Raw genomic sequence first — 22080 nt, 5'->3', positions numbered from 1 at the left:
CCCCTCCTCTCCTCTCCCCTCCCCCCGTAGACTGCAAAGCAGATCTAAGAGAAGAAGAGCGGATGTTGGCACCACGTTGGGAACCAACTTTGGACGGCCTGGAATTCATTTTTTTAAACCTTCCATGCTGAGTCGTCAGGAAAAGCAGCAAAAGGGGCCAAATTGTAGCTTCCTCGGCTGATCACAAAATGCGTTTTGAAACTTTCCCTGAACCTCCGTGCTCAGAAACGAGGGCCCGGCATTAACGGTTCCCTTCCTGCCGATGGGCCCCTCAGGCAGGGGCCCATCGAAGGAGCCACAAGCCCAGGGCGGCACTTGGGCTCCAGCCGCGCGGCAGCTGCCTGGGTCACTCACCTGCTTGGTGATGGATGGCTTGAGGGCGGAAGGCGCCTCCTTGGTGCCCGGCTGCTGGCGGGTGTGGGTGGGGGCGTAGGTGGGCTCGGGCTGCAGCAGATTCCCACTGGAGGGCCGAGGCTTCTGAGCCGCAGAGACCGTCAGCTGCTGGGACTTGCCCCGCTGCAGGGGGGGCTGCGGCTGAGGGGCGGGGGCCGAGCGCTGGGGCTGGGGGCCGATGGTGATCTGGGGCGGGGAGAGCATGTTCTGCAGGTTCTCCTGCAGGGACAGCTGGCGCTTGGTGAACTCCGAGCCCTGGCGCGTGAACTCGTCGCTGTAGCTGTGGCTGTGGATGATATGCTTGCTGGCCGACAGGTCCTCGCTCTTGCTGTAGCCATGGAAGGGAGCGAAGGTATCGGCGGGGTTGCCCTCCGCCGGCCGGTGCGGATGGGACACGTGGTGTGGGCCGCCGGCCGGCCCGTCAGAGGCCATGTGGAAGAGGGGGTTCTGGAAGGAGAGGGGGATGCGGAGCTGCTGCGCAGAGGAGGGGCCGCCCCCGTCGGTGGTGACGCCCATCTGGCTCAGCCGCAGGCCGGCCGCGATGCTGGAGCCGCTGCCCTGGGAGAGCCGGCTGGGCCGCAGACCCAGGCCGGCGGTGATGGAGGCCTGGCTGCTGTTGAGCAGGTCGCCTACACTGTGCAGGTTGGAGACGCTGTTCATGCGGCTGTCCTGCAGGTCCAGCATGGAGACACTCTTGTTGACGCTCAGCACCTTCTGGTCGGGCTCGGTGATGTCCGAGCTGCTGGTGCAGTATGCGGGGGAGGAGCGGGCCAGGGGCGGCCGCGGCACGAAGAACATGTCTTTTGACCCCTTCTCCTTGGTCGGGGAGGGCAAGCGCGTCATGTCGATGGAGCTGCAGAGGAAGGCAGCGTGGAGAACTGATCAGGGCAGGAGGGGGCGGAGTCTGCCAAGGGGTGGAGTGGCTCCCCACCTCTTCCGCCAGCACGTGCAGGAGGCCAGTCAAGGCACAAGGGACAGTGGGGCCAGGCTGGCAAAGGGGCCCTGCCCATTTGGTAGGACGGAAGGAAGGGAACTTCTACGCAGGACCCCAGCCTCCCATGGGCCACACCTCACAGCCCTTACCTGTTCATGGCTCGCATCATGTAGGGCTGCATGTCAACTGAGCTGTGGGGAGAAATCCAGAGTAAGCCCAAGGGGGAAGCTCTTCACACCCCAAATCTCCCGTAGGGATCTTAGGGAAGCCGTCCTCTGGTCCTCTGTGGGCTCTTGGCCTTAGTCACGAGGAAACCCCGCAGAGGCCCAGACCGGAGCCCATTTCCGGGTGGGACTCACAACTGGACGTCCACCTGCTTCCTGTCTTCCCATGTCCCCCACCCCGCCCATCCCAGGCCTGACCTGTTGAGGTCGCGCATCATGTACGAGGACTGCACTTCGGCCGAGGGCCCGCGGAGGATCACCGGCTTGGCCTGCAGCCGCTCGCCCTGGTGGCTGGGCTGCCGCTGGATGTGGGGGTTCCTGAGAGCGAGGCTGATTTCGTTCAGCAGACGGGGCAGTGGGCCCAGCTTCATCAGGGCTTCCTAGGTGGGGAGGAAGGCGCCGCAGATGGGCGCTCAACACCAATGCCAGCAAGCAGATGGTGGCAGCCCCTCCGCCTCCACCCCATATCCCAGCACCGCCCCACCCCCTCCCGGCAGGCACCTTGCTGAGCTGGGGCAGGACCTCCCAGAGCAGAGCGTGCAGCGTGGAGAGCTCCCGGCCGAGGTCGATGTAGCCCTCGAAGCTGGTGCTGTTGGTGAGGGTGTCCAGGTTGGAGATCTCGTAGAGGAACTGCTGCATGCTGGCCCACTCCAGCTCCAGGAACTCGTTCATGAAGGCCATGTACTCCTCCTTGCTGCCGAACCTGCGCCGGAACCACATCTTTCGTTACTCGAGTTGGGGGCCCTCCGTTTGCCAGCCCGGCCCTCCTCCCGTGAGTGCCCAGCACGCCCTGAGACCCAAAGCACAGCAGCAGACGCGCACCCACCCACCCATCGCTTTGGGCAATGCCAGCCTGTCACTCTCTCCAGCCCCCTCAGCGGGGGGGGGAGGGGGGAGGCCAGGATTTGCCCCCAAGTAGTCAGCCAGCAGCACACCAAGAAAGAAGGGCCAGGGGTATTTTTGAAAGAAATGCACGTTTGGGGTGCTTGCATGGACTCAACCCCTCCCATTCCAACCCCTCCACCTTGAGGGATGCAGGCAGAGGCCACCCTGAGTGATGGAGGCCATCTGAGGCCATCCATTCCACCTCGGCTCCCACCATCCATCTGGGCCTTCGCTTCCTCTGCCCGACTCCATTTGCCCACACCTTCAGCTGGAGTCCACCTCCCTGCAACCTTCATTCATGCCCATCCCCAGGACAGAGATGGGACCGGCCTTGCCCCTGCCCACATCCCCTTTGTGGACCCCCCCTCTGAGTGCCTTCCCTGCCTCCATCGGTTCCCTCCCTCGCACTGGACTTTCAGAGGGACCTGGCTGCCTTCTGGGCCTTGAGGGGCCCCAGCCCTGTGGCCCTGGCCCAGGCGCTTGGCTGGAGCCAGAGACAGACGGAGCCCGGCCTCACTACAGGATGGGACTCTCCTCCAGGGCTCTGCACGGGGCGGGTGGTGGAAAACTCACTCCCACCGCCTTGGATGCATCTGGCCCGGCTGACTTGCGCCCCCCCCCCCCGACACCCCCTGCCTCCTGGCCTCCTCCTCCTCCGCACTCACTTGGAGAAGTTGGCCAGGTTCTGGATGACCTTGGCGATGAGCGTGAGGGTGCGGGAGGTCTGCTCGTCCGGGTACTCTTGCAGGAGGCCGAAGAGGCTGGGGGACATGACGGCCGGACACAGGAAGCGCAGGAAGAGGGAGGCGCTGATGAGGCGGTCGGCAATGTCTTCCCGGCCCCTCTCGGCACAGCGCAGCCGCCACGATGCAAAAACCTCCTTCAGCTCCCGGGGGAACACGCTGGGGCGGGAAGGGGGCAGGGGAGAACAGGATCACTGCCTGCCCCCACTGCAGGGCTGCCCCACACCCCAGGTTGCACATCCAAAAATGACCACCCCCTCCATTTCCCTCCCCACACCCCAGGGAAAAGCGGGGTGGGGATAAGGCACCAGCCCTGCACTGACCAGTGGGAGTTGACCACTTTGCAGAGGGCCAGTTCGCAGCACATGCGGAGGTTGGCCTGATGGTCCGCCAAGGTGGAGGCCGAGCACTTCATGGGGTCCACCTCGCAGTTCTCCTCAGACTCGTACAAAGCTCGGATGAACTCACCTGGGGGGGGGGGGAGACAAACAGAGGATGGGACCAGCAGCTCCCCACTCAAGCCCCCACCAGCTGAGCCCCACACAAAGCAGCCAGTGGGTAGAGAGGAGCTCCCCTCCGTGTTCAGGGGAGCTGCAAGGCCTCCCTCTCTGGACTTTCCCCAGAGCAGGGGTCGGCAACCTTAAACACTCAAAGATCCACAAAGGCCCTAATCGGAAGCCCCCCACCCCTTTCAATTCTTGAGCCTACTGGAAGTCCGGTCCCCCACCATACAGTCTCACCCTAGTGCGGCGTCCATTTTCCTCTACCTAACTGAAAGCCCTATCAATTGTGGAGCCGACCGGCAACAGGGAGCCACAGCAGAGGGATGAAAGAGCCACGTGCGGCTCCAGAGCCCTGCCCCAAGGAAGCCAAGCAGGCAATGGGGAAGAGCTTGTTGGCTCTCTTCCAGATGCCAGGAGTGGAGGCACGAAAAAGAACAAAATCTAATCCCAACTCCTCTGGTTACACCTCCCTCTCCACTAAGGGTTGTGAAAAGCTGAGTCCTCCCCCCCTCCAAGTGCCCTCCCTCCTCCAGTGCCCCTACCAATGGCATCCTTGAGGTATTTTTGTCCAATCAGCTTGAGATACTCTTCTATGGCTTTGGTGGCCAGCGTGTTCTCCCGGAAAATGAGGTGTTCGCGGTCCATGAAGCGGTCCACTTCCGTCATGGCCATGTCGGACAGGAAGTCCTGCCGGGAAGGGGCGGAAGAGAAGCTGCAGGAGCCGTGCTGCCCACGGTGCTCCCGGACCCCTTCCTGATGGGGCCCTGCTCGCCTCCCCCACCCAGCTCCCAGAGCGTACCTTGGCCTTGCCGGTGCTCTGGAGGATGTGCACCAGGGCGCAGGCCACCTCCTCCTTGCTCTTGACGCTCAGGACAGGCTCCAGCACGGCGCACAGCATGCGGTAGTTGTTGGTGACGTACTCAGCGAACTCCTTGTAGAGCTCCATGGGCAGGATGCTCATGGCCTGGAAGCGGCTCTTGACCCGGATGGCCGGGCAACCGGCCTTGCTCTTGCTGGCACTGGGCTGGCTGAGCGGGTACCACTGCTCAGCAAAATGGCGCCCGGTGACGCTGGCAATGGGGATGCTGACCATGCCCACGTAGTTGCTCTTGTCCTTCTTGCGCTTCTTGTCCGTATCCTTGTAGAGATGCAGCCGGATGGTGCGCACAGCCGGCAGGTTGTTGAACTCGAAGTGCTCCCCCCAGAAGACGTTGTCCGTGCGTATCTTGCTGGTAGTGCGTGCGTAGAGCATGTCGTCCAGGCACAGCTCGCAGTAGTAGCGTTTTTTGGGGGGCAGGTCCCGTGCCTCAATGATCCAGAGCTTCAGCACATTGTCCACCCGCCGGCTGTTGTCCTGTGCAAAGAGGAGGAAGAGGGTGAGAGCCTGGAGGAGGTCCTGGGCTGGTGCTCCGAAACAGGGGTCTCCACTTGAAGACTTGTGGACTTCAACTCCCAGAACTCCCCAGCCGGAACAACACATACACTGAGCAGCACAACTGGCTGGGGAATTTTGGGAGTTGAAGTCCACAAGTCTTAAAGCGGCCAAGGTTGGAGATCCCTACTCCAGTCAGATAACACAGGGAGGCAGGAGGGCTCCCCTTCCCTCCGGAGCACCTCTCTCTCTCTCTTCCCATGCCCACAGGATGTTTGATGCCCACAAGATATCCAGGCGTCTCCAGCCCAGCATAGCCCCCCCCCCCCACTCCAGCTTTCTCAGCTCACCCAAGCCAAGATCACCTCCCAATCTGGCCTCGCCCTGCTGGGCACACCTAGCCACCCCCTCCCCCCTCCCAGTGCAAGACTGGAGCCCTCTGCCCAAAGAGATGAGCCCTCTGTGGTGCCCTAGGAAGCATCTTCCCAGAAAGCACCTATCATTTCCCCAGCTGTTGTAGCTCCATTAATTGTTATTCCTCTGCTTTGAGTTTGTAATTGATTTATTGCTACGTGGGAGGGACCCTATATCCTCTCTCTCATAAGCAGCAGGGAGAATATCCACCATGAGGTGGGCTTAAAATAGTACAGAGGAGGAACACGGCAGGAGGCTGGAAGGAAGGAGCAGCTGCAGCCCAAGAGCCAGAAAAATCTCCGGGCAGGGAGACTCTGGTTGCTGCCTGGAACTCGGCAGCAATGGAGTCCCTTAACCGGATTGCGCCTCTACGGCCGCTCCAAGGCAGTGGATCCCGGAGGGCTCCTTGGTTCACTGAGGAACTCCGGGAGATGAAGCGCCGGAAGAGACGCCTAGAGCACAATTGGAGGTCCAGTAAATCCGAATCGAGCCGAGCACTTTTAACAACCTGCATCAGAGAATACATTCGAGCAATCAGGACGTCTAAGAGATCACATATTGCCTCTCTGATTGCGTCCGCTGAGTCACGCCCAGCCGCCCTGTTTAGGATAACCCGTTCCCTCCTAAATAGGAGGGACACGGGCGATCCGCTGCAGGGCAGAGCTGAGGATTACGTCCAATTCCTCGCGGACAAGGTTGCTCGGCTCCGGGCGGACCTGGACTCCAATCCTGCAGAACCAGCCGAGGCACTAAGGGATAATCTGGTAAGCCATCGCTGGATTGATTTTCAAGCTGTTACCCCTGAGGACGTGGACAAGGCGATGAGAGCTGTTGGCACCTCCACATGTGTGCTGGACCCGTGCCCCTCCTGGCTGGTTGTAAACAGCAGAGAGGTGACACGAGGCTGGATCCAGGTGGTTGTTACTGCCTCCCTTCGGGAGGGGGTCTTTCCCCCCGCTTTAAAGGCGGCGGTGGTGAGACCCCTCCTGAAGAAACCATCCTTGGATCCAGCCATTTTAAACAACTATCGTCCAGTCTCCAACCTCCCCTTTGTGGGGAAGGTTGTTGAGAAGGTGGTGGCCTTTCAGCTCCAGCGATCCTTGGAGGAAGCCAGTTATCTCGATCCATTCCAGTCCGGCTTCAGACCTGGCTACAGCACAGAAACCGCTTTGGTCGCATTGACCGATGATCTCTGGAGAGCCAGGGATGGAGGCCATGCCTCCATCCTGGTGCTCCTTGACCTCTCGGCGGCTTTCGATACTATCGACCATGGTATCCTTCTGCAACGACTGCGGGAGGTGGGGGTGGGAGGCACTTTTTTACAGTGGTTCTCCTCCTACCTCTCGGACAGGTCGCAGTCGGTGTTAGTCGGAGGGCAGAGATCGACCCCTAGGCCCCTAACACATGGGGTGCCGCAGGGTTCGGTCCTGTCCCCCCTTCATTTCAACATCTACATGAAACCACTGGGTGAGATCATTCGACGGCACGGGATAAAATACCATCAATATGCGGACGATACACAGTTGTATCTGTCCGCCCCGTGCCAACTCAATGAAGCGATGGACGTGATGAGCCAGGGTCTTGAGGCTGTTAGAGACTGGATGGGGGTTAACAAGCTTGTGCTCAATCCAGAAAAGACCGAGTGGCTGTTGTGCTTCCCTCCCAAAGATTTGACTAATATTCCACCACTCAGGCTGGGGGGTCAAATTGTACGCCCCTCAGATAGGGCTCGCAACTTGGGAGTCCTCCTGGACCCTCAGCTGACTTTTGAACACCATTTGTCAGCTGTAACCAGGGGGGCATTTGCCCAGGTTCGCCTGGTGCACCAGTTGCGTCCCTACCTGAACCGGGAGGCCCTCACAACAGTCACTCGTGCCCTTGTGACCTCTAGGCTGGAGTACTGCAATGTGCTCTACATGGGGCTGCCCTTGAAGAGTATTCGGCGACTTCAGCTGGTCCAGAATGCAGCCACGCGAGTGATCGTGGGTGCACCTCGATTCACCCACGTAACACCTATCCTCCGCGAGCTGCACTGGCTGCCTGTTGATCTCCGAGTGCGCTTCAAGGTGCTACCCTTCATGGTATTGGATCTGGGTACTTGAGAGACCGCCTACTGCCAATCACCTCCACTAGACCGATAAGATTGCATAGATTAGGTCTCCTCCGAATTCCATCAGCCAGCCAGTGTAGATTGGCAACTACTCGGAGGAGAGCCTTCTCGGTGGCTGCTCCGACCCTCTGGAACGAACTCCCCGTGGAGATCCGGACCCTCACCACCCTCCAGACCTTCCGCGCCGCACTTAAAATCTGGCTATCCCGGCTGGCCTGGGGTTAAAGATTCTAACCCCTACTCGAATTGTATGACTGTTGAGTTCTTAAATGATGTAATGTTTTTTATGTTGTAAATTGTTTGTCCTTCCCCCACCCCTTTTGAACTGTGAGCCGCCCGGAGTCCCCCCAGGGAAAAGGGCGGCATACAAATAAAGTGAACTGAACTGAACTGAACTGAAGAGACCATCTAGCTCGCTCTCTCTTGCCCCACCACTATCAGAGTCGCCTCTGGCAAAAAAATGTCTGCCCTGTTGAGGGCCAACTCCCTGCTATTAGGAATCTTCTCCTGATGTTTGGGGGGGGGGGGAAAACCTCTTCTAAATTAGATGCAGACCTGCCCACTCGTTTTGGGGAAACTCTTCTCCCCCCCCCACTACCACTTTGTCTTCTACTGGCAGCTCTTCAGCTACTCAAAAGTGGCCGTTGTGTCCCCCGTCTTCTCTTCCTCGGGGAAGACACACCAAATGCTTCCAGCCGGGCGTGCTAAAGTTTTCCCGGCCTGTTGCTGGCTGTTCTCGGGACACCACCGGTTTGCCAAGGTAACACACCGTGTCCGGAACTGGACCTCACATTCTGGATGTGGCCACATGAAGGGAGAGGAGCAGTTTCACCTTTCAGTTTTGACGTTTTGACTCCCGTTGTCTACGCAGATTCTCAACCCCGCAGGTCTCGGCTGTCCCACAAGCGTTTTTCCAAGAGGCATCCTTGATTTCTTCCTTCGACTTTTGCTGGTGCAGCCACACGGGCGCCATTGGCTTTGTTTACCACAGCATCAGGCGCTTGGCTGGTGCTCCACTCGTGATCTTCCCACGTTCTGTCTGCAGACACCCCTGCCTGGCACACCAACCTATCTTGCCCTTCTCATCTCCTTGATTTGTCCCTGTTGAAATTCCCCTAGGGAGCTGCTTCCCCTTGTTCCAGCTTGCCAAAATCCTCCTGAATGTTGATATTCCTCCACCGAATGTGTTATTCTGCCCAGGTAAAGTGCCATCTACAACTTTAGAAGCCGCTTGTTTTCTAACAACCCATCCTAACTTATAAGTGTTCTGACCAAGGCTTCCTCTTTTTATTTCAAAGGCTGTGAATTATGTCCATTCACAGCCCGTAGTGAGTCCCAAACAGTTTGTAAAGAGCCCGACTGTAGGCTGCCAAAGCCTTTCAGGATGAGGACCCACCTTTGTCTTCCTTGAAACGCTGACAAAAGACTTCATTGGCAATCAGCCTGGCAAGGCCACAGGGAGCACAGAGTCAAAACGGAGCTTCAGAATTTAAACCGACCAGCATGAACAAAGTTGTTTCCTCTAAAGGCTCATGTGAGTCCCTTCTGGGAAAAGGGCAGCATAGAAATATAATAAATTCAATGTGCCTTTGCTCCTCCTTTATGTCTTGTGGGAGGAGCCAATCATCTCCCAGTCTCACTCCCAAGTCGCCCCTTTTGTCTTAACTGTTCTTGCCTTCTGGAAGCTCTGTGCATGCGCATACTGGGAACAGGCTCCCCCTGTTCCTCTTCCTTGCTGATGTCCGACTCTGGAGGCTCCGAAGGCAGGACATAACTCCCAGACAGCCCTGACCCCTCCCCCCATGCCCCGACGCAGAACCCTCGTCCGAGCCTTCCCCAGACTCCAAGACTGGCCCATGTTCTTCCCCTACCTCCTCACTGTCCGGCTCTGCTGCCAGCTCTGCAGGACGCCGGCGGACCCCAACCATAAGATCACTGACCAGCACAGAGCCCAGAAGAGAGATGGGGACGCAGCACTCAACGTTTCTCTGCTCCCCCAAGCTTGGCCAGAAATCTCAGTGGCTCTTCCTTGGGTGCAAGGGTTCAGCCAGCTCCAGGTCCACCTAATGGTAACATCCAGCCCAGGTTTTCTCATCTTCTCTGCGAGGATCTCATGGAAGCTTCGAAGGCTGAACTCCAAGGGGTCCTTCATCCACACGGACCCTTGCGGAGCGGCCGAGAGAGACTTACTCCGGATGAAAGCAGCGGGCTCCCCGCCAGCCGTGCCTTTCTCTCTGGACATTACGATGTGCTATCAAGTCTCTTGATGCAGGGGGATCCGTCCCCAACCTGGTCAATCAATCAGAGCCCCCATGATAGGTGGAGGTGGAGACTGAGAGGACCCAATTGAAGTGCACCGCGGGGCAAAAGGACGGAAATGGTTTCCTTCATTATTATTATTAATTACTTCCAAGTCGGTTCTTATATCCCAGCCAGGAAAGAGTTCAACGTATCCCCCCAAATTGCAACCTTTCTGGTCTCTGAGGAATACCTGGGGATCATCCTGGCCCCCTTCATCCCCTTCCTCCCTTCTTGGTCTTAGGAATCTTCATTAAACACCCAAGGCCAACAGCAGCTGTCTCTCTCTCTGTCTCTGTCTCTGTCTCTCTGATTTCCTCCTCGCCTCCCTCTGGCTTCCCTTCCCGGCCTCTTTCCTCTCCGTTGGCCAGCCAAAAAGAGCCGCCTCCCTCCTCCATCAAACCATTTTTCTCAATGGCCGCCTCCTCTGTCTTAGCTGAGACACTTCGGGGTGGGGGGTGGGGGGGGGTGTTGGCCTTTCTGGCCACCAAGACCAGGAAATGAAGGTGGTTAGGAAAGAACAGAGTAATGAAGTTGGAAGGGACCTTGGAGGTCTTCTAGTCCAGCCCTCTACTCAGGCAGGAAGCTATGTACCATTTCAGACAAATGGTTCTCCAACTTCTTCTTAAAGACTTCCAGCGTTCGAACACCCAGAACTTCTGGAGGCAACTTCTGTTCCTCTGATTAATTGTTCTATCTTGTCAGGAAGTTTCTCCTCTGTTCTAAGTTGCTCCTCTCCTTGATTAGTTTCCACCCATTGCTTCTTCTCCTGCCTTCGGGTGCTTTGGAGAATAAGTTTCCCCCCCCCACTCTTCTTCTTCGTGGCAGCCCCCCCCCCCACCAGACAGTTCTTCCCATGGGGGCGACCAGGATCAGCAAAACAGAGTCCGCTCCCCTCACTGCTGCTGTCCTTCTACTTCTCTTCCCCCCCCCAAACCCCTTCCGTGAGCCCACAAAGTGGCTGCTGAATAACTCGCTCAGAATGGACCCCCAATGCATCCCCCCCTTCAACCCGACCGCACCAGGCGAGACCGACAGGCTTCCTTCCAGAGGTTCGGTTCCCAGCAGCTGGGGGTTCACCAGAGAAGGTGCCCCCCCCCACCCCGGAAATCCAGGGCTCTGAGGTGGTCCAGGACGGCTTCTGGTCCGCAGGACACCAGGACTGGCACATGAAGGGAGCAGCATTTCTGGCGCCCTGCTCACCCGCAGGGCAGATTTCATACAGGCTGGCAGTGCCCTTTCCCAGGGCAGCCCCAACACCCGGCGTCTCCCGTCTCTGACTGGGCAGAATGCCTGAGTTTTGTGAGCAGAGTCTCTGCTGCTGGCTGAGCTGCATGGCTGGGGTTAGTCACCACGGGAGATGAGACAACGTGCGTTTCCCACACAAGCCGAGATCTGGGGAAAGGAAACCCCCGCCAGTCCCACTTCCACGGTTAGGAAGATAAGAAGCCGAAGAGTTTGGCGGCACCTTGACCAGCAGAGGGCAGCACGGCTTCCTCCAGGAGGCCAGGAAGGCTCCTTCTTCCTCTGAGTGGACGGAAGGATCCCCCTGGAAGTCACCGGTCTTGATCCCAGCAAACTGAATTGACGGAGGTTTTCACCTAGAAAGTCCCCTTCCTTCTCTTCCTGGGAAGCCGCTAGAGGCCCCAAACGGCAATGGCTGAAGCCAGGGCAGAAGACGAGGCAGGAGAACAAGGTGCCCCGGATGGAGGTCGCCAGATGTGACCTCCGGGGGGGAAATCTCTTGGCTCTTTCAGCCACCGCCTGGGAAACGTTTTGCAAAACAGCAGAAAGGGGGCAGATGCATATCCTTCGGCAGCTGCCACACGGATGTTGTCGTTGTCTGCAGTCTTGTCGGGCTGCCCCCCCCTCCTCAAGAGGGGCAAAAGGCCGGCCCCCTCCCCCATGCCCACTGATGCCCACACTCGAAACCCCTGCCTCTGCCGTTTGCAGCACTCCCTTCTTTCCTAGGGCTGCTGGGGGGAATAGTAGCTGGGCCTCCCCCCCAGCCCTCCACGGCTTCACCAGAGTCAATCTCCCAGGCTGCCCAGCCCAGCAATTACCAGAGGACAGAAGGAAGAAACCCCCCACCCCCTCCGGCTAGTTCAGCCACGGCACAGTCGTGGGTGAAATGCTCTAAAGTCTGAAGCCTTTTCTGAGCCTGCAAAGGTAAGGTGTTTTTTTTACTTTCTAAAGCATTTTTTGATACCGGTTCGGGCAAACCAGTCCAAACCGGTCACATTTCACCCCTGGGCCCAGCCCTTCTGCCCACCGGTGCCAGTCACCAAATCCACTGGTTTAAGAAGAGCCACTGGTGGCTTTTCGTGGTCTTTTGAGCATCTGACGACCGGTGGATCCATTTCATTTCCCCCCAAGAAGCTGATCTCCCGCTAAACCCTCGACAGCCCCCGGAAGGGGCTGCTGGATCTGGGCGCCAACTCAGCTGCTCCCGGCCTCTGCCGTATTTCTGCACCGGAGCTCCAGATGTTTCATTCCCAGACTTCCTAATGGGGAGTAACTCGTCCCGGATGACCCCCATCCCAGCAGCAATGAGGACAGAACATCTGGGAATGCAGGGATCTCCCACCCCACTGCTCCCCGCCCCTCCATCCCCAGAGAGACAAGGAGGGCCGGCAGCCTTCCTCAGAGCAAGCGGGGAGGGAGATGGCGAGTCTCTGGGTCCCACCTGGGTCAGCAGAACAGGAGCAGGCCCCTGGAAAGGGAGGGGGCTGAGGGCAGGATGGGAGGGGGACAATAAGAGAGACCCTCCCCTTTAGCCCCTCCCTCAAGAAACCTGCAAGGGACGGGTGGCAACAGGGAGGTTTCCCCCAGAGCTCTGCTGGGCGGGAAGCTTTTCTCCCTGGCTGCCCCTCCCAACGGAGAAATACACAGGGGGCCCCTCCCTTGTGGCCGGCCTCTGCCCATCCTTCCTGCTGCCAGGGGAAAGCGGGTCTTCATCAAACCAGGAAGGGGGGGAGGAGGAGGCTCAGCGCCAAAGGGGCTTGCAAGAGGCACAGCAGCCCTCCCGAGCAGGGCAGGCCAGGGCCAGGGATCGGGGCTGGAGCCCTTCAGGCTGGGAGCCCCAAAGCAGCCCAAGGTGCCGGGGGGGGGGGGGCTTGGACAGCTGGCGAGGACATCTCCTGGCACTGGAAGCTCTACGGCGAAGGCCCACGGCTGACCATGCCAGCATGGCAGCCATCAGCCCTTGCGGGAAGGGGGGAGGGGGCCCCTTTCAGTCGATTTGGGGGTTTTCAGGAGGGGTCGGAGCCCCTGGAGAACAAATTCAAAAACTCCTAGACTGGCCCAACGTGTCAGAGGGGCCGGTTTTATCAGCCCTCCCACTTCAGGGTCCCCAAAGTGGCCCCAGGGGGCCCAGAGAAGGGAAAGGCCAAGGGGGCTCTTCCTGAAGGCCACCCCGGGGGCCGGTGGAGGGGACGGCCAGAGGGCCGGGGGGGGGCTCTTACCTTGTTGGGCTTGACCGCCCTCTGCAGGTTCTCGATCCACTTGTCCCTCTCGGCAGCCGAGCGGCAGGCGAAGCACTTGGTGCCCGAAGACGTCGTCACCTGGGCAGGAAGAGGAGTGAGCTGCGCTCTGCACATGCCCAGGAGCCCCCGGCCCACCCTGCCGAGAGGCCCCAGGCCCCACCTCAAAGCAGAACTCCTGGCCCAGGATGCTGCTGTGCACCGGCTTGATGAGGGAGTCCTCGTCCAGGTTCAGCTCCAGGGCTTCGGCTGCGCTGCTGGGGCTCAGCAGGGACTCGTGCGAATGCGACTCCTTGAAACTCTGCATCAGGCGGGCCCTGCGGGGGGGGGGGGGAGGGGGGGCAGCACAGTCAGTCAGCGGGAAGGTTCTGGCTGGGGGGGGTGGACAGGAGAGGGCCACGGGGAGCCGGGCTTCGGCTGACCCCTCGCTCGGGGGTACCTGGCATCTGCGCCCCAAAGGGGCATCTCTGCAGCGGGGGGAAATCCGGGAGTCGACCTCAGCAAGGGGGGGGGAGAGGGAGTGCGGGCACCGGGCAGAAGAGTCTTGGGGAGCCCCTCTGGACCCTGGGGGGGAGGCTCTGGGGCCCCCAGGGGGCCACGGGGCGGGGGAGAACCTGGGTCTGCCCTTCGCACAGCCAGCCGAGCTCCGGAGCCCCTTCCCAGAGGGAGCCGGCAGAGTCCGTGTGCGGCTGCTCCCCCCTCCTTTCCCCATGGCATTTCTGCTCGGAGCTGCCGCCCCCAGCAGGATATATTTAGCCCAGCAGCGTACGTGGAGGCAGCTCCTGCGTGTCGGGGCTGCCGTCAGCCAGAGGGGGGGAAGGCAGGCAGGCGCTAAAAATACCCAGGGCACCCCGGCCTTGGGGGGCAGGCAGGCTGGGCAGAGGGGGGCCCCCAGGGGAGCCAGAAGGGCCACAGGGCGCCCTGGGCCGCGAGGGAGCGCCCGCTCAGCCCTGGGGGCTCCCTCCCCTCCACCGCCTACAGGGAGGAGCGGGACCGCCTGGGCCCACCTGTCGTGGTCAGCGCTCCGGAAGCGCGGCAGCATCTGGCGGAAACTGCTGGTGCGGTCCAGCTTGGGCTGGCTCTTCGTGCGCTTGATGGAGCTCTTCAGGCGGCGACTCAGGAAACCCTGTTGCTGCAGGCGGAGGGGGGAGAGGCCGGTCAGGCTGCCCTAGCGCACGCACACACATCGGGGGGTTCCCTGGGGCCCCCAGAGACGGCTGCCGGGGGGGCTCTGGGGCCCAGCGGGGAGCGACCACCAGCCCTCCCTCTTCTTCTGCTCAGCTGCGGCAAGAAGGGCCCTTTTCCTCCCCCGAAAAGCTCAGCCTTTTCTCCAGCAGCCCCCCCCCCCCAGGAAAGACTCGGGCTGGATAAGGCCCGGCACGCGGGGATTCCCACGGGGACCCTGGCTGGGGAGCCAAGAGGCCAAGTGGCAAAATCAGCCGGGGCCCACTTGCCACAAAAGCCGCTCGGAAAGGCAGCCCTTTCGGGCACCACCCTCCGTACGTCCCAGCTGAGCTCAAGGAAGCTGGTTTGAAGCCAGCCCATCTTCTCCCGAACCAGCCTCTCTTTCCTGGTGGCCTCCTTTCCCTGCCCTTCACAACTTTGCCTGGGCCAGCAGCCATTCTGGCGTCCCTGGATCCAAGATCTTCCCTCCCCCAACCTCTAGGCCTAACCACTTTTTCCAGGGGGAGGCAGGAGGGCCGCCCCGGCGGGGGGGGGGAGGCAGAGGGGGGAAGCAGCTACTCCTTCTGCCCCCTCCCCTCCCTCAGCCCCACTGGGGGCCGGTTCCTTTCTTCAGCCCTTCCTTTGATGCCTGCCCCCTGCTGAAGGAAAAGGGAGGGGGGCTCAGGGGGAGGACAGGCAAGCCCTGTGGGGGTGGGGGGGTCACTCACCGAGGAACGGAAGGGGGGTGCTGGCGGGGCGTCCATGTTGATGCTGTACTGCTTGCCCCCCGGGACGCTCTTCCTGCGGGAGCGGCTGGCGTGGTACTCTGGGGGGGGGGGGAGAAGGGCAGCGTTCAAGGGGCACCCCCACCCGGAAGGACTTCGGGCAGGGGGGGCAGCAAAGGCCCAAGCGTACGTGTGGGAGAGGGGGCGACAGTTTACCACTGATGGCCAGTGGGCTGCAGGACCCCCACCCCACCCCAGCCCTCCCCAGCTCCTCCCACCTGCCCCCTCCTCACCCACCCCCCCAACAAGAGGCTCCCTGTGTCTTTCCCCCCCTCCTGCCCAGAGAAGCCAGGGCCCTTTCCCCCTCCTCCCCACCCCAGGCCTCCCCCCAGGGCCAGTACAGGGGCCCAGCCACGGTTCAGCCTGCCCTTATGAAGAAGACCTGAAGTGAGGGAAGCCTCAGTGGGCTTAAGGGGGGGGATCCTTCCTTGGGGGGGTCCCCGAATTGGCAACTGGGAATCGCAGGCACAACCCCTCTGTTGTGGGGCAGGCTCTGGAGAAGGGCCCCAAAAGATGGGTGAGGGGACCCCGAGGGAGCCCCCCACCTGCGCAGGCTCTGCCCACCAAAGACCCCTCCCTGCCCCCCTCTGGGGCCTCTCCATCCCATCCTTCCCTCGACTTCATTTGGGCATGTCGTGGAGCAATTCCCCCCCCCCCCCGGCTGCCTATGGGTGCAGTCCCATCATGCCCCGGCCGTAGAAAAGCCCCCCTTGGAATTTGTCCATGGGGGGGATTTCCTACTTGCTCCCTGGGAATGTCACCACCGCTGGAGCCTTTGGGCACTGCCAATAAACGCCCTTGGTGGGGGATTTGTTCAAAGGCCTCCCAGCCCCCCCAAAAGCAGCTCACAAGCAGCCCCCCTCCCCCGACCAGAGGAGCCCAGAGCGGCCGGAGGAGCCGCTGAAGGGGCCCCAAAGGCCCCCGAGGGGACGTGGGTGTCCAGAGGGCCCCCTGGGGCAGCTTCCCAAGAGGCCCAGAGGCTGCTCGGAGGGGGGAGGGGGATGCCATGGGGGGCGTCGAGGGGCAACAATGGGCAACCTACAGAAAGTCTGCAGGTAGCCCCCCCCCCCAAGGAGCCCAACCCCGTTGGAGGCCACTCAGCCAGGGATGGGGAGGGGAAGGAGGGATGGGGGAGATATTCACCCCCATCCTCGTGGCCTTCAACCTTCAGGAGCCCCTGGTGGCCCCCTGCCTGGAAGGAAAGCCCCTTCTGGGGTACAAGAACAGCGCCCCCCTCCAGACCCAGCTGGGGTTCAGGAAGGCCGAGGGGGGCACAGAAGCCCTACGGGCCGAGCTGCCCCCCAATGGGGCTGGCTGGATGCCAAGCCTGGGTCTCCGCCTGCCCCCCTTGCCTGGACCATTGGCACCCCAGGAGTCGCAGCCCCCCCCACCCCAAAACGAGGCCCCTTGAGCAGCACCAGCTGCCCGGATATGCACAGAGCCCCTCCCCCACCCCGTGCGTACTGGCACAACGCAGAGCCACCCACTGGGCTCTGCCACCATCTGTCTTGCCCGCCTGCCTGCTGCTCCGCCACGCCAAGCCTGCGAGCCGCTGCCTCTTCCCCAAGGCCCCAGCAGCCCCCCTCCCTCCCCCCCCTCCCCCCCTCCCTCCCCCCCATGTGGCAGAGGGAGAAGGAGGGGCAGCGAATCCCCCCTCCAGGTGAGAGTCCTCCTCCTCCCCTGCCCCCTCTTGGGCCCTTTGCCCACCAGTCCCTGGGAGGGAGGAAACTGTGGGCCTCCCTTGGGCCACTGTCAGCTGGAGACCAAGGCGGGGAGGAAGGAGGGGAGAGCCTGGATCAGGACTTGCCCCACCTGGGCTTCAGCCCCTGCAGACCCCCTGCACTGCTAAGAGGCTGACCCACGCAACCTCCCCCCCCAGCCCCCAGCCAGAACTACGGCAATGGGGAGCCTCTGTGTAGCCCCCCCCATCCACCTGCAGGAGAGCCCCCCCCCTCCCGCCCTTTGGCCAAGGCAGCAGCTGCACAGAGAGGAAGCCCCCCCCCTCCCTCCTCCTGGCAAGGCCGGCGCCACCTGACTGCCTGACACGACTCGGGCACTAAGACCACCCGGGTTCCCCCACGTGCCAGCACAGCGGCGGACGCAGCTGCGAGCCCTCCGTGCGAGGATGCGGGCGGGACGCGGCTGCGCCTCTTACACACCGGCGGCGCTCGGCCGGACCCTCCCCAGGCCGCAGCTCCCGAGCCCCCCCCGCCCCCCCCGTGCCCAGCAGGGAAGGGCGCCGCCAGCGGACGGAGAGCCCTTCTCAGGCCCTCCGGGTGCCGCCTCCGCTTCTCGGCCGGGAAGGGCCGCGGGGCGAGTGGGACGAGGACCCCGCGCCCTGCCGGGGCTGCTCCGGCGCCCCCGGAAGCGGCGGCGGCGGCCCCCCTCCGGGAAGGCGCCCGGGGCTGGCAGCGGCCAAGAGCGAGGGGGCTCCGCGCGCGCTCCCGACCATCCCGCCCGCGACACCCACGCACTCGCCGAGCGCGCCACGCCGGGCGGCCTCGCGCCGAGACGGACGCGGCTGCAGCAGCAGCGGCAACAGCAGCAGCGCTGCCCACGCGCGCCCGCCCGCCCGCCTCGCCTCCCGCGCCCCTCGGGCTGCTCTCGGCGGGAACGCGCCGCCGGAGCCCCCCCAGGCTGCCGCGGCGCCACCCCCGCCCGCTGCCGGCCCGGAGCCCCGCCGCTCCCGCCCGCCCCGCAGGCCGGCCCCGCTAGCGGACGGAGGGACGGGCGGCCCTTACCTGCCGGGAGCGGGAGGCCCCCCGCCGCCCGCGGCTACGGGGCGCGTCCCATGCCGGGACGGGAGGGCGGGCGGGCGGGGGGCCGGAGCCTAGGGCTCCACGCGGCCCGCAGGGCGGCGGCCCCCGCCCGGCGCTGCAGCCGTCGGAGCTGCGGTCCCCGCGCTGCTGGTTGCGCTCGTGCCTCGCTCGCCGCCCGCCCGCCCCGCGCTCCCCTCCCGGCACGCCAGCCGTTGCTAGGCGACGCGCGGCTGTCATCAGCGCCGGGAGTGCGCGGCGGCGGCGGCGGCGGCGGCGGTGGGCACGGGCGGAGGACACCCCGCGCCCCCCGGCCCGCCGCCTCCAGCCCGCCGGCCCCCGCCAGCCCCCGCCCGGGCCGCTCTACCTTCTTGGGGCGGGGGGCAGGCGGGGCGGCGGGGGCGGCAGCATCTCCTGGGGCAGCAGAGCGCGAGGGCGGCCCGGGGGCTGCCGGGGGCGGGCGGAGGGGCCCGCGGGGGCGGAGCTTTCCGGGGAGGCATCGCGGGGCCGCCCCGGAGGAGGCCCTGCTGCTGCGGGCGGCCGGGCAGGGCGCGGGCAGCGGCTCCGTCCAGGCTGGCGGGCAGGGACGGCGGCTTCCTCCCGGAGCCTGGCTCCACCCCGCCTGGGCGGCGATGGGGCCGGGGCTCCGGCTGAAGGCCGGCCGGGTCAGGCGGGGTCACCGGGCGGGAGGGGGGGAGGAGGGGGCCGCTGCCGCCCTCGCCGGATCCGGCAGGGGGCGCTGCTGGCGCGCGGCCAAGAGGAGGGGGCGTCCCTTCATTCTGCGCAGCCTTTGCCTCCGGCTCTTCTTTGGGGTTTCCATGGAAACCTTTTAAGCCAACTTCTTGGGAAGAGAAAATTCTTTTTTTAAACCCCCGAGTGGGGGGGGTGGGGGGTGGGGGGAGGGGAGGCGGAGGTAATGGCCGGGCCCTGGGGGTGGGGGGGGGAGGCAGGGGGCCAGGAGCAGCAGCAGAAAAGCCCCCCAGCCGCACCCCCCTCCTTGGCAGCGGGAGGGAGGGGGCAGGCAGGGGGTGCCCAAGGCCCAGGAGGGCAGCCTCGGCAGAGCCCCCACCCCACCCGTTGCGCAGGCCTGGGGAGAGGGAGAAGGAGAGAGAGGGAGAGAGAGAGAGGTTGGGGGGGGGCGGAGAGAGAGATGGTCCCTATAGCAACAGTTGTCAAGCTCCTTTCAAGGGCCCTGGCTATTATGGGCTGGGGCTGGGGGGGTGGGCGTTGCAGGGAACAGCTGGGAAGGAGCTGCTGGCGGTGGTGGTGGTGGAGAGGCCCTCCGGAGCGCCTGGGCATCTGCTTGGAAGCTCCTTAACGGGGGGGGGCGCTGTGCTCTGGCCCCCTCCCAAAAGGGCACCCCTGGCACTGCCCTGTCCGGGGTCTGAGCAGAGACGGGCTTCTTGTGGGCCACCATTACGCGCCCCCCCGCTCGCCCCTCCCCCCCTCAGCACATGGGAAGGGGGTCACCAGACCCCAATGGGAGCCGACTGCCAGGCTGTGGGTCCCCCTGCTCAGAGGTGGGGGAGGGAGGACGCAGGACCCCTGCAACGCACCCCTCCCCTCCCCAGACGCTCCCCCAGTCCCACTCTCATTGGGGTCTTGTGGCCCTTTGCTCTCGGGGCCCCCACTGACCCCTTCCTCGGGGCCCCTTTGGGGTCCACCCACCGGAGGCAGGAATCCACGTGGAGCTTGCAATTGTGTCCCACGGTTTCAGAGGGGGGGGGCTGCCCCTTCCTCAGCAGCTGCCCTGGGGACGGATCCCCTCTCACCCCTTGACCCCAGCCCACATGGGGCTGCTGATGGGCAGCCTCACTGCTCAGCCTCCCCGGGGGTCCCACGAGAGCCTCTGGCAAAGTCAGGGTTACGGGGGGGGGGGGTTGCCCTTTGACCCACTCAAGAGCGCCCCCCCCTTACTCCCCTTCTTTGGCTTCCCAGAGCCGCCCCCACCAATGGGCCAAGGCTGGAGGGATGGGCAGCAGCCACCCCCACCCACCCACCCCCAGGCAGTTCGGTCAGCCTGGGATAAAAGGAGCCCCCCCCCCCCAAGAGGCCCCTGGGGCTGGGCTGGCAAGCAGGATCTCCCCCCACACACACACACACACCGACTTCCTGGTCTGGCAACCCTTGGGGTGGTGAAGGTTATGGCTGGACCCTGGACTGTCAATCATTCCTCTCCCTCGGAGGTTACCCAGGGATCACTGAAGGGGGGGGGGGTGAAAGGCAGAAGGAGAAGCTGCGACCTCCCCCCCTCCCCCGTGGTTCCCCAAAGACCCCTGGGGCCTCCCCCAGCCCCCTTCCTCTTGGGGCTGGGAAGGCAGCTGAAACACGGGGGGGCCCCCACGGCCCCCACCCCACAGCCCCCATGGCAATTTCACACCGACCGGCAGCAGCTTCACCCCATGGATGGCAGCTGCCCAGCCCAGGACTCCCCTTCCCCAGGGCTCCAATCGTGCCCCGTCCCCAGCACACGGCCCCATTTGTGAAAAGAGGGTGCAAAGACCACCACCCCCCTCCAAGGCCACAACTTCTGGAGCCTCCAAGACCGTCTCTTTAGTGCTGGGAAAGTCACACACAGAAACACAACACACGAATAAAACGTGCCCATGCTGATTCAACTGACCCCAACCCAGCCCAGATTTGGCCCCTCAACTGTGCAGCTTCCCTCCGACCCCCCCACCCCCCGCAGGACTCTGGCCGGCCCTGGTTCTCCCCCCCCCCGCGGGGGACCTCCTTCCTACCGTGCTCAGCTTGAGGCCGGCCTTCCACAGGGACGCTCACCGTCCGGCGCAGAAGCTTGCTCCGCCCGGAGTCCCTCTGGCGTTCTCGAAGGAGCAGAGGGTGAATCTGGGGGGGGGGAAGAGCAGCCCAGGTCAGAGGGGGAGGAGAGAGTCCCCCCCCCAAGTGCCCTCTCTTCTCTGGCCTCCCCCATTGCACATCCCCCCCCCCAAGCCACGGCAGGCCTGTGAAAGACGGAGTGAATCTCCGGGGAGCTCCAGGGCGGCTGAGCCAGGGCCACCGAAAGAGTCATGTGGGAACTTGGCTGTGAAGTAACCATCCCGAAGCCCGAGGGGCCTTCCCAGGGCAGAGACCCCCCAGCCCAGAAAGAGGCGGAACCCACCCCGGAAACCTAACCACGGGGCACCCTCCCTCTTGCTGGACTCGGGAAGCCAGAAACCGTGGTTTCCCCAGGCGCTTTGCACCCGATGCCCAACCTGTGGGGACCAATGTGGCCCCTCCTGAGAGGACCCCCTTCCGGTCCTTCTGGGCCCCCTCCCCGCCTGCTCCGGGTCCTCCAGGGGGGCTCAACCCCCACCCTCCCCCTTCCCCCCGCCCTGCTCACCTCCTCCTCGTCCAGCATCAGGAGCTGATTGCCGGAGATGATGCAGAATCGGGGGGCGTTCCAGGGACGGTCGTAAGGCGAGTGGACATACTGCGTGCGGGACCCCGGTGCTCCTCGCACATCTGCAGTGGAAGGGCAGAGTCAAGCAGACCCCGGCCAGGCAGGTGCCCCCTCCCAGCCCCCCCCCAGAAGGGCCTGGGGGTACACACTCCCAGAGACCCAGCTCTGCCAGGACCCCCCGCCCCTCCCACAATGGCGGGATGCCACTCGACCGCCTGTGTCTTGGGGAGAGAAGGGGGCCTCATCCACACCTCCCCCCTGATGCCCTCTGCCCACTGGGGTGTGTCTGGGGGGGCACGGTGGTCTGAGCCGCCCCTCCCGGCCGTGAGGGTTCCATTAAGGCCACTGAGGCAGGTCCCCCTCCCACGCCGCCTGGGGGCTCCAGGCAAAGCCAGGCAGATTGGCACAAGCAGAGGAGAGAGTTGGCTCTGTGCCCAGTGTGACTCCCCCCGCATCACCAGGAGGGGCTCTTCAGACCCCCTCGGGGGGCATCCCAGCACACTCCCCCCCCCTCCCACCTGCCTTCCAAGGGCCTCTGGGCCTCCACCCAGCTCTCCTGCCTGCCTGGGTGGGGGCAGCCGGGGAGTTGTGTAAGGCCTCGGCCGGCCCTGTGC

The 22080-nt window shown here is 63.4% G+C and overlaps 1 protein-coding gene across 1 annotated transcript in view; it reads right to left on the bottom strand.

Annotated features, from left to right (window-relative positions):
• The window catches only part of SYNGAP1 (synaptic Ras GTPase activating protein 1), a 29118-nt gene extending 7572 nt beyond the window's left edge, over nucleotides 1–21546 (bottom strand). The window contains exons 1-14 of the mRNA XM_032238320.1: nucleotides 21407–21546; nucleotides 20805–20910; nucleotides 15251–15348; nucleotides 14366–14490; nucleotides 13522–13675; nucleotides 13341–13439; nucleotides 4482–5036; nucleotides 4225–4369; nucleotides 3503–3647; nucleotides 3102–3338; nucleotides 2053–2254; nucleotides 1750–1931; nucleotides 1477–1518; nucleotides 355–1246 (exon numbers count right to left, since the gene is read on the bottom strand). Coding sequence (XP_032094211.1) covers nucleotides 355–1246; nucleotides 1477–1518; nucleotides 1750–1931; nucleotides 2053–2254; nucleotides 3102–3338; nucleotides 3503–3647; nucleotides 4225–4369; nucleotides 4482–5036; nucleotides 13341–13439; nucleotides 13522–13675; nucleotides 14366–14490; nucleotides 15251–15348; nucleotides 20805–20910; nucleotides 21407–21424 — 3000 coding nt within the window. The 5' untranslated portion in view covers nucleotides 21425–21546. The remainder of the gene's footprint in view (nucleotides 1–354; nucleotides 1247–1476; nucleotides 1519–1749; nucleotides 1932–2052; nucleotides 2255–3101; nucleotides 3339–3502; nucleotides 3648–4224; nucleotides 4370–4481; nucleotides 5037–13340; nucleotides 13440–13521; nucleotides 13676–14365; nucleotides 14491–15250; nucleotides 15349–20804; nucleotides 20911–21406) is intronic.
• Nucleotides 21547–22080: the final 534 nt, after the last annotated feature.

Source organism: Thamnophis elegans, unplaced genomic scaffold (genome assembly GCF_009769535.1).
Source record: "Thamnophis elegans isolate rThaEle1 unplaced genomic scaffold, rThaEle1.pri scaffold_114_arrow_ctg1, whole genome shotgun sequence".
Taxonomy (NCBI): domain Eukaryota; kingdom Metazoa; phylum Chordata; class Lepidosauria; order Squamata; family Colubridae; genus Thamnophis; species Thamnophis elegans.
This window is presented reverse-complemented; position numbering and strand designations above follow the sequence as displayed.